General features: G+C 41.6%; 1 protein-coding gene across 1 annotated transcript in view; it reads right to left on the reverse strand.

Annotated features, from left to right (window-relative positions):
• LOC144792911 (period circadian protein homolog 2-like) overlaps positions 1–12,224 on the reverse strand; it is a 385,755-nt gene that overhangs the window by 52,042 nt on the left and 321,489 nt on the right. The window contains exon 19 of the mRNA XM_078668113.1: positions 6,117–6,306. Coding sequence (XP_078524239.1) covers positions 6,117–6,306 — 190 coding nt within the window. The remainder of the gene's footprint in view (positions 1–6,116; positions 6,307–12,224) is intronic.

Below are 12,224 nucleotides of genomic sequence, written 5' to 3' on the forward strand. Positions count from 1 at the left end.
CCCCTGGTCCTTGCCCTTTGCAGCCCCTATTTCCATGCTCAATTATTAGTTATGAAGTGTGCATTTGCTTTTCAAGAGAGAACATATTGTACCATGCTGACTCCTGCATCCAGCTCCCATCTGCATCAGTGACCTGGGGTGGCTCCTCACTGGAACCAAGCTACACCCAACTGATGAGCCCGAATGGGGGCAAAACCAGTCTTGGGTTGCTTGTGTTCTGGTTCATGGAGGACCTTGCTTGTCAGTTCAGGCCAGCCTGTTCCTACTGGAGCATGGTCAAGATTGATTTGCATATGGATGGGTCCAAACTGAGGTGGCTTGGTGATGAAACAACTATGGGTTGGAATGCTACCTCAAACTAATGCCAGTTGTTAGAATTAAAGCATGCATTCCTTCTATCATTTTCTGTCTGTTTTATTTACTGCCCCGACTGGAAAGAGTATTCCCAGACGTGGGTCACTTGCTCAACGTGCCACTAGAACTAAGCTTAAGCCTAACTGATAAGTCTTGAGGACATTGTTTGAAAGATTGTTTCCGCATGCCATGTTTTCTTGTCTTGGCTATATCACAGTCAAGTGGGAAGCAACCACTGCAAGGGTGTTGATTTATAGTTTTATCATTTAGTTAGACTAGTCCGAAAACTGCAGTTTAATCGAAGTACAACTAAAGGCGAAACGTGGGAGCTGCATTGTTGTTCCCTATACTATTCCAGTGGGGTAGAACAGCTTCCAATGGAGAATGGTATGTGCCTCACACCAACAGTACTCTAGGCAGCTACTGTTAATTCTAAAATGTTAGTGTTATGCTCTGCCTTCCTGCCAGTCTTACCTTATTTCTAATCCACAGTTCTGATGACAAATTACTTACCAGAATTTACTGACCCCTTCAAACAAATGAATAACCCATCAACCCACAAAGCATAACAGTGTGAGCCATTTAAAGACCTCACAAAGGAACAAGAATGGGAGTAGGGTATCAAGTAGAAGAATTATAATAGATATCAGAGAGGAGAAACTCCAAGACAAACCACATGAGAACAAATATCCTGCAATAAAGTTGGTATTAAGCGAACGGGCCATAGCACAACGCCCAGGTTACTGGGGGACCAGGAATCATGGGAGAAGGGTGACACTGGGCCAGGTGAAATACTCTTCTGAACTAGGAAGGATTTGAGTCCCTCTCAGAGGTACATAACACTCCTAATGCAATATCTAAAGCAAAGAACATGGTAGCTCTAGGCTCAACTGAATAACGATTACACAAGGGCGAATAGCAACATACACTGGCCCTGAATCGCTTGCACAGTTATCCATTAACACACAGGAAATCACTGCCACACAACCTACAGAGACACTACAAACTTACATCACCTTAATACAGGTTTGAAAGTCAGGTGGCAGGGCGCTGGCACAACTCCAAACTCAATCCTCAAAGCATTCACTTAGTGCGTCAGTGCACATCCATAGCATTGCTCAAGGAGCCCCTGCCTTGTGGGCAAACCCACAACAGCAGCCAAGCTTTGCCAACCAAACACCGAGTCCAAATAATTGATGAGCATGCGCTATACATAACTTGTGTTACATTATATTACCTACCATTCTCCTTTAAATGAGGGGCACAGAACAGGCTTATGTTGGGGAGCCTGAAATGTGTCCACTGCCAGAAGGCATCACTTGATGGCCAAGGGCATAACAGGCTGCTTTTTATTTACGGTCTAAGTTCTCAAGACTTTGCAATTTGGTTTCTTCCAGCCTTCTTTATTTCATTTTGCTAGATAAGCGGGAAGGCCAGAAGAAGGATAGCACAGGATGGTTTTGCATAAGTGCTGGAATGTCATGTATGACCACCGACTACATTAGAAAGTTGTAATACTTGAGATCCTGAGTAGGTTTGGTTATACAGATGTCATTATATCAGTGATTGCAATGAAGACAACTGTGGGTGCTCTGCAACCTCACTTCTGTAAGGAAAGTAGATTTTACAAGTCCCAAACTGCCAGAGATATATATGGACCCAGTGATAATATTTCTGATCACTTAGGCCAAAAAGCATTATAAATAAAGCTGCTAAAAGGAAAAGTGCCACAGGTGAAATAGCTAACATGTACAGGAAAATCAGTAGGCACAAAGCAGTGAAATTCATCACAGGCCATGATTATATTAGGCTAATTAAGACGGGTAGGCTTAGCATAACAATGTTTCTGAACATATTCAAAGGCAAGCCCAATTGACTGATTAATGAGAATAATATGCTGCATTATCAAGTAAGGAAGGGGGGACTAGGAGCTAGTTGAGGTCCAGTACCCGTGCTCCATGTAATAATAATAATCCAAGATTTGGGTTACTGTTCCTATTGAGACACGACTAGTGTCCCAAGAGAAGGTAAGTGGAGAAATGAGGGTCTAGGTTCTCAACATGAGACAATCACAAGTTGTGTCTCTTGTTGCCCTCTCACATCCCAGGGGTTTTCATGCTTCATCATTGGGCGTTGCTCCTCGTAGGGCCAGTGCTGCAATGACCGATGGGTCCGCCGAAGGGCCTCTTTAGCGGAGATCTTTTTATTTCCCCGTATGATGAGTGAGGGTGTGAGTCTTAAGAGGGGTTATGAAGGATGAGTGTGTGAATGAGTATTTAAAACTGGCTAGGGGATACAACAAATATTTTTTAATGTGTTGGCTCCCCTGTCAGAGTTAAAAAAAAACCAGTAGGTTGTTGTTACTGGTGGGGTAATAATTTCCCCTAGTAACTAAAAGGTCATGTTTTGCGCATTGTGGTGATCAAAACGATCCTTGGCTCTTCATCAGGACCAAAAACAGTTATTTATAAAAGGGAGATTCAGAATAAATAACTCCTATAGAACTAAGTGGTGGAGTGGTCCCTCTTATGTTTTGTTGAGGGTGGGGCCACTGGTATTCCAACCTATTAATTTTGTTCATTAGGCTTCATAAGCTATCACATGACTGCCCTCACCGTAATAGGGGTTTATGCCGGGTGCTCAAGTCTGCTACACCTATCCTCGACCATGTGTGCCTGGATGTCCATGCAGACAGTAAGGATGCAAAAAGATCAGATGATGGACGGAATGCTGAACACATCAAATATTCACCCCCAGTCACAGATCTGGGTTAAATCCATTGTTTTTTGCACACCATACCATTCCAGTTTAGACCCAGCCATATGCAAATCAGTCTTGATCCTGCGCCCCATGGGAACAGTCCCAGGCTCACCGTGTCACTGGATTCAAGCTAGCCTGGCTGATGAGGCATGATACCCCGAAACCAGTCCCAGGATGCGTGTTTCTGGTCAAGGGAGGACCTGGCAGTTTGAGCTGAACTGTTCCCATTAGTAGCCAGGTCAAGACTGATTCGTGTATGGCTGGGTCTAAACTGGGGTGGCATAGTGAGCAAAAGAACAATGGATTTTACCCAGATCTCTTCACTTGGTGTGAATATTTGATTTGTTTCACATTCCATCCATCATTTGTGTGTCTTTTTCTTTCTCTGCCTCAGTGCGCCAAGTATGGCCAGACGTGGATTCTAGGCTCACTGTGCCACTGGATTCAAGCTAGACTAGCTGACGAGGGGGTGATACCCTGCAACCGGTTCCAGGATGCTTGTTACTGGGCCAGGGAGGACCTGGGTTGACAGTTCGGGCAGGACTGTTCCGATGAGAAGCAGGGTAAATACTGATTTGCATATGAATGGGTCTAAACTGGGGTAGCATGGTGAGAAAGCAAACTATCGATGTAACCCAGATCTCTTCACAGGGGTGAATGTTTGATTTGTTCCACATTCCGTCCAACATTGTGTGTCTTTTGCAGATATTAAGAACACCTGCTTAAGAAAATCAGTTGGAGCAAAAAGAAGGGAGTATCACCAAAGACATTTTATCTTGGAACCCACATAGGACAAAGTCTATCTCTAAAAGTTATCCTTATAATTAAATGATTGCTTACAAACTCACATTGCTACACACTTCTAATGAGCTGCAAACTGAGTGGAATAAATATTAGAAGCTGTATTGACGGAAATTGAGAAAATATGTACCATTATTTAACTTAAAAGGTGAAACGATTCTGGACGGGATTCTTGGTACTAGCCCTATGCTGCTAGAGGAAATAGATTGAAAAAAAGATTTCGGAATTACATGTAAATGTCTCGCAAGATTTGTTTGTAAGGGAGGCAAAGCGAGAAGGGGAATCATGCAGATTTAATGGGACAAAAACATTTACAAATCTGAGAAAAAAACACTAGTGAGATGTATTTTGTGACCCAAAGACTGCATGTCAGAAGAGACGGAGTAGAAGAGAAATGATACTGAATAATTGAAACAAACGTTCCTAAAAGAGAAACTGCAGGACATAGAGCCATAAAGAGAATATTGTCGAGAGCCATAGAGTGTACAGAGCAGAGACAGTTATTGCATTCCAAGCTGGTTCCCGATTAACAAGCAAGAGAAATAGTAGGAGGAAAATGTATCACTTCTTTGATTTCAGCTTCTTTCCAGCTGTCCGCTTTATTTCCACTTAACCACTAGATCTCTATCATACCACACATTAAAGAATGCCAATTTAATGTATTTTCCAACTTTAAAGACTAAGATTGACTTTAGCGTGTGGCAAATTAGGTATATCAAGACAAGATCTCGGGTCAACTGGAACAGGTGCAGAAAACCTTGATCCATAACCCTGAACTCCAGCGCCTGCAACCTGTGACTAATAAGGGAGAAGTTTTAAAATTCAGGAGCAGCGCTGATAGGAATGTATACAGGTCTCTTTCAGAGCACTCAGAAGTCCTGTTCCTGAATTCAAGTTTTATTTCCTTTTCGAATATTTGGTTAGCACTGATGGAAATGTTCTCTTGCAGCACAAAATATTATTGAACAGGTATGGACGGAACATGTAGTATGCTATACAGGTACTGAGGAACATGTTGTATAAATATTTAACTGCTTACAAACTGTTGCTGTTACACTCCTTTAGTTATGAACGGAGTGGTCATAAGCTAAAACAAAGTGAAATGCATATGAAAAATTGCACTGAAGAAAGACAGGAGGAAATATTTACTCCATATACATTGTGCACTGGGGAGTTTTAGGGATATAGAAACTTGTGATTTAGAAGTAAACAATTAATCAAGAGCCATCCAACTATGAGGTCCACAGCGCATTGAGAGTTCAAAAAGTGCAGATAAAACCGAGATACACACCAGTTAGATATTGAGCTTGATTTGTTGGAGGTTAAGCACAAGACAGGCAGATATTTAGATTTAGGAGTAAGACAGTAACTACTAAACAACCAGACACCGTATTTCATGTGAAGGCCTATGCCTGTTTACAGACAGTCAAACTCTGGCACTCACAATTAATTGTCTCATCATCAATTGAGGATACAATGCTCTGATTTTGCCAGATGAAATCTCAAAACAAGAAAAATTGAATTGTTGTGCGATGGATTCAAGCAGCCAACTCATGTAATCAGGGACAGAAAAGAGACCATCTTTCGAGGTGACAAACGTAGATTTCCATTTTGATTAATCTCTGTTGATGAAGAATGGCAGAACCTTTATTTTTGTAATTGACAGAAAAGCCTGATCAAGGTTTTTTTTTATTAAAAATATCATTTTAATGGCCATGTGATCTAATGAAGTTATGCAAGCTATAAATACTCATCGGTCAAATTCACAAGGACCAATACATGAGTAGCTTCAGCTTAGTTATGCACTTCGGCATATTTTCTCCTGAATTTCAGGAATAAGACAGGAGTACTTTTGGGTTGCAGCTAGAATTTAGGAGAAAGCAAGGAGTACTACAAGAGTAAACCACATCAAAGAATTTGTGAATCAGTCCTTTTGTCTTCAAGTCTTTCTCAGGCCTTATCATTTACCACACACAGGGCCTGATTTTTCTGAGAAATTAGAGTGAAAGCAAAATGGGCCAACTATGTGTTGTTTCAATGTAAGGTCTGAATAATGTGGCTAGGGAAGAAAGAAACATCTGGGTGCCAAGGCTACAGGTCCGCTTGCTAAAGAGTGGACAGCGCCATGTAGGTGTGAACGATTGAGTTAGAGAAATAGTTATAAACCATGTTTGACTTAACAAAAAATTTAAGTACAGTACCTCTTCCACTTTTGGACACCCCACATCCATTAGAGTCCGATATCAAAGACGCACAAACTCCCAATCCTTTGCTCTCCGGTGATGCAGACTCTGTTCCCGTGTACAAAGCTTCATCTTGAAGGAAAATATCCAGCAAATCACTAGAAGTAGAGGGAGCATCCCTGCTGATAGCTTTCTTTGGGAAATGCACCTTTAGGAAGAATGGATACAGCTGTTTAGTTTAAACCCCAACAAGGCTAAATGTCTCAATGCCTACAATGCGGCACATTAGACTTCATTGTTCTTTTAAATGCATTTTTGCTTAAGATAAACACGTTGTTATTTTACTGAGCTAAAACCACAGTTAAATCGCGCAAGCCGTTGTAAATAAGTAATACATTCTGTGCCATATTCATCAGGATGTCTAATATTCCACTGGCATGCGCCACTCCCACAGCCCTTTCGATCTGCACCGTGTTCATGGTTTCCTTAGTTTCCTTCTAAGGAAGCTGAACATTTTTCTGAAACATTTACCAAATAATAAAATAGAAACGTGTTAAAAATGTTAACACAGAAATGCAAAGGAATGTGTTTTTATCAAATGTGCAAAAATGGAAATGCTGCTTAAATTTGCAGAAAGCTTTCATTATTATCATTTTCCAACTGTACTATTCTTTTATTCTTCTCTATTGCTTTAAGAAAAATAAATGGCTTTCATAAATAGTAATTTAACCTTATAATTGAATTATAGAGTCTGACTTTTCTGTGAAATGTGCTGTTTGATGCTGAATATATTTCTCTTCTTCTAACCCCATATGACTTAAAGTATTTAGATTGTTTTCTTTGTCACATATTCATAATAAATAAGCATATTTATGGAAAGAAAGTGCTTATTTCAGCTTCTATTTCGTGATCTAAACAGGACATACCAGAAATCAAATGTTTCATTCCATACAGCAGCTCGTTGTTACACAAAGGGCCACCATACAGCTAATAGCGTAGGCTTGCAAATGGTTTCCATGAAAAGTTTTGTAGATGTAACTTTTTGTAATACGTTGTAGCCACCACTTCATGTTGACATTGATGTTTACCGTGAGAATCAAGAACGAAGACGACAGACCATCAGAAGATTGTCCTCCGTTGGATGCTGATACATATTCACCTGTTTCAGCAACATGTTTAGTGGTCTTTCTATATAGTAGGAATTTTTCTATATAGTTGGAATTCCTAGCTAGAGAGTCAAGACATTCTATGCACTCCTACCCTGCCATGCCACTTAGCACTTCGTTGTGCTGGCTCGAATTACCATAAACTATTGCTGACAGTGATTTGTTTTACTTCACCTTATGCAGATTAAATAGGCTCTCTGTCTTTATGCTGATCATAGCTACTGCTGTGATTTCTCTCACCCTCTCGCTCATTTAAACATTTGCTACTGCAACTGTCCTGAGAACTCTGCTGGGTTTCCAGAACTACCCATTATGGGAAGTTTGATCTTTTTCCTAGTTATCTGACTTTGCTTCAACATTCTACTTGCTCTTTTCCAGAAGGATTGCTTTATGGGTTCTTGTTAGGATAGGATAGGTCCATTAGATTAGAATAGGGACATGGGGCCAGATGTAGGTAATTCTATTTTACCGACTCATAAATACCGAATTTTACCGATTCGGTATTTATGAATCGGTAAAATAGAAGTACCGAGATGTAGGTAAATCCAGATGTGGATTTACCGAATCTTTAAAAGTCGGTATTTACCGATTCGGTAAATACCGACCGGTAATGCCCCATTCATTCCTATGGGCTTTGAAGCCCATAGGAATGAATGGGCCATTACCGGTCGGTATTTACCGAATCGGTAAATATCGATTTTGACAAGGGTGCAGGGGGTGTCACTTTGACACCCTCTAGCACCCCCAAAAAAGGTTCGGGGTCCATGTGGCAGGCATACCTGCCCTAAGGGCAGGTCTGCCTGTCATATGGCACAGGTGTGCATGCACACATGTGCATGCACACCTGAATCGGTATTTTACCATCAAATTGAATTTGATGGTAAAATACCGAATTTGTAGGGCTTGTGGGACTCAGAAGAGTCCCACCTACATCTCAATTTTACCGATTCTGTAAAAATACCGGTCGGTAAATGTTCCGACCGGTATATTTACCGATTCGGTAAAATTACCGAAATGGCCTGTTTCCTGCCCCCTACATCTCAAAAGCCAAATACCGGTCGGTAACGGGCGAATTCGGCCGTTACCGACCGGTATTTGGCTACCTACATCTGGCCCTATATTCTGAATAGAGCACACTGTTATTTTCGATGACTGTTCTAACCAGTTAAAAAAACAAAAATCTGTAGTTGATCTTTTCTGACTAACCTGAATAAAAGAAACAACAATATTGACTAATCTCTTAATGAGAAAATACACTTTTAAAACTTCACCAAAACCTCTCTTTGTTGGCTGAACATCACTGCAAAAGATGATTTTATTGTTGTGAAAATGCTCCATTCTAACACAGTGGCAAAGCTTCATTGACTTAGGAAGGCGCCGAATTTCCAGGTTGGTTAACTAAGTTTGAAGTGACGTTATTTACGTAACTTTTTATAATTTTTCATGCTCGCAGATCTATTAGCAGAGGATAGGTTATACACCCTGAATGGAGCTATAAAATAGTGGCCAGCAATAATTATAAAATTCCATATTCCTGAATCCAATGTCCAGAAATTGAACATCCAGTAGAGTGGATAGTAAAGGCGGTTGTGGTTTGAAGGTGTAAACACATTAATACAGCAAACGTGTTGTGAATGCGATTGTGTTATTTCCTTGGTCTGATTAAAAATGAGTGGGTTAGCCCCTTCTTTTCGGATTCAGCAAATTCCACAGTGGAATGTACTATACCCCACTGAGAGATGGGTTCAACATTTTGAAGGGTTGCACAGTGGCAATGACTTGGGGGTGTTAGACACAGTGTGGGAGCCTGGAATTGATACCTTACCATTGTCCTTCAATGTAGAAGAGGTTTAATGAGCCACTTTGGCTACAGCCAGAGGGAAAGTGCAGGGAAAGGATGGGGTCCTTTGGACCTGTTTAAAACTGACCCTTTGACCTGGGCCCAGCTATTAACATGGGTCTTTAATGCGGCCTGTTTGTGTGATTTCCCCTCTTCTTGGTCCAAGGCTATCTTTTTACATATTTTTTAAAAGGTGCGAGAGACCACCGAGTGTGTTACTGTCTGATCTAACTTTTAGATTCAGTTGCAAAAATGATGGGAAAGGTGGTCCAGGAGCGTCTAACTTCCTGGTTAGATACTTGTAATGTAATTTAAGACTAACCATATAGTTTTAGACAGGACAGAGGGAAATTGGACCAATGCATCAACTTCCTCCTGGTCGTGGAGAAATACACTATAACCAAGAGGGGTTCCCTGCACATGGCTTTTATGGACCTAACCTCAGCATACAACCACGTCAACAGATCCAAGGTTTGGCTCATCATCTTGGATCTGGTCATGTATCTAGTGTCTTTTTTACATTCCTCTCATTCAAATCTCACAGCTGCAGTGAGGTATAATGAGGGTAGCTGTGTGTCAGCCTACTGGGAGGTCAAGAGAGGGGTAAGGCAGGGGTGTCTTTTGCCCCTCCCCTGTTGTTCACCCTCTATATCAACAAGCTAGGGGATGCACTATAAGCATACTTTAAAGACTTCTTTAGGGCTGGCTCAAGATTTATTCCTGTGTTACTATATGCAGATGTTGCGGTGTTGTTTGTTCTTACTGCCATAGGTCTTCAAAATCTTTTAAATACTGTTATAGATTTCTTGGTCTCTCTAGATCGCACAACCAATTCTTACAAACCCTACACCATGTCGATCGGTACCTAGAAGGATATCAGCTGTAAGTTCTTCTGCAGGGGGGTAGCACTTTCTTTAGTTTTGATGTTCCCTTATTTGGGAGTGTTGTTCGATGACAGAGGGTCAGGAGTTGGGCAAAGAGCACATAAAAAGAACGTCCTGGCAAGAGCAGCGGGTAATACTATGGAATTTGCCAAGAGACTACAGATGTGACGTGTGGTGGTACAAGGATGTAAGAGAACTGTAGGTGGTGGATAACACATTTTTGCATTGACACCTTGCAGTCCCCACTTACATCCCTGCCTTCATGATACATGAGGAGCTTGGTCTGGGCTAAATTTCTTATCTTATTGCAGTTGCACCAATAATGCGCTGGCTAAGATTCTGGTCAAGCTCAGCTCCCACCCTAAATCGACACATGAGGGGGGCTTGCATATCCCTTGGTTAGGTTATGCTATGGAGCAGTTGAGGAAGCTAGGCTCCCCTGATTTGTTTACAAACCCAACACCACTACGCCCTAGTGACATGAGGAACACCACTGGATCAAGTTGCCCAAGTGATTTATGAGTTGTTACTGTCTGGTAAACTCCCCACAAACCATAATAAGCTACTGGCCATAGCATACGCTAGCTACGCTAGGAGTCTCCGTCTAACTCCGACCCTGAAACCATACATGCCGGAGATCCCTGTTGGATCATTATAACCTTTCTGGGAACTGGTTGGTGTAGCTCTAAGAACCGGAGGGTTTGGATGCATTGGACACCCTGTTCCAAAACAGTGCCCTTGGGCCTTTTGAACAATTATGCGAGGATCGTGCAATCAATGTAGGCCATTTCTTGGTGAAGAGAACACTGCTATAAGAATTGCAGCGGCAATGGCACATCATGGACATTTAAACGGACACCCATCCGCTGATAAAAAGGGGAAGTGGAAGCGGAGAGGAGAGAGCATGTGATTGGAAGTGGTTGACACCCTATCACATGGTTCACATATGCGATGACCCCTACCACGCAGAACCTGATGCAATCTACAAGACAACAATGGGAATGGGACAATGGTCGCGAGCTGACAGAAAAAGAGTTTAATAGGGCAATCATCTACCCATGCACCTTATGCACCTAAGGCAGCTGCTCTCTCCTCTCCGCTTCCACTGCCCCTTTTTATTCTCCCCTCTACCTTTCCCCCTGCTCCTCCTTCCTTTCTCATTGCTGTGGCCCTTTGAGCATGCGCCCTCTCTCTCCTTGTACCATGTTCGGAGTTCTCTTCCCCCCACCCCATCACATTTTCCCTTTGGGCATCGTTTGCCCTGGTGCTGGAATGCTAGGCCTTCATCTACCTGTCTGCACCTGAAGTGTCGCTATAACGGATTTCCAACCTGATCCACAAATATCCTCCATTCATGCTGCTTAGATCTTGGTGAATAGAAATGTTAGTGTCCTGCTAGTTACACTTGTTACTTGAGTTGCTTGTTGATGATGTAACAAAGGAACTAATGTCTCCTGTCAAAACTTTTATTACTGTCTATGATGCACTGGCCCACTGGTAAAATGTGTTCTCTGATTGACTATAATAATATACTGTGTTGAATGCATTGTGTATAATGTACTCATAAAATCAATTACATTGGTTAAAAAATATATACATATTAACTAATGCTGAGATGTAAAGTTTAATACTGAATGACTGAATGACGAAAAGTAAATAAAAACTAAAACCCATTAACTCATAAGAATTCTCTTTATTGACCAAGCTAAGGTCTAATAAGTGTTGCTATGAATGTATGCTGATAATGGCTCCTTATTTCTCTTCATCAACTGTCAAAGGTCAACATGACCAGTGGCGGGGGTTATTAAATGATTATTCCAGAAGACTGAGGTATAGAAACCCTACTCCCTCAATGGCATCACTGTTTCTGCTGGTATTGCAGCTAGTGATGTGACCAGTGAGGGGTTTGAACCCTCTGAGGATAGTGTCGCCTGTCATAAGGCCTGTACCTCTTTCTAAATAATTTTTTCTTTTTGAGGCTCATAGCTTTTAAGGTGACTAAGTCAGTCTACATCTATGGCACTTCGTCATCTGCGTGAGATCCGAACGGCGTGTTTCCTGAGAATGGCACTTTCAGGATTCTAGTTTGCACTTCTGGTTTTAGATCTGTTAGTCTAAGCCATGAGGATCTCTTAGCATAAATACCATGGCAATAACCATGGGAAGATACATTTCAAATGTCAGCAGCTGAACCAATGATATTATTTGATACCAGCATTCCCTTGTTAATGACTTC

Source organism: Lissotriton helveticus, chromosome 11 (assembly GCF_964261635.1).
Source record: "Lissotriton helveticus chromosome 11, aLisHel1.1, whole genome shotgun sequence".
In the NCBI taxonomy this organism is placed as follows: domain Eukaryota; kingdom Metazoa; phylum Chordata; class Amphibia; order Caudata; family Salamandridae; genus Lissotriton; species Lissotriton helveticus.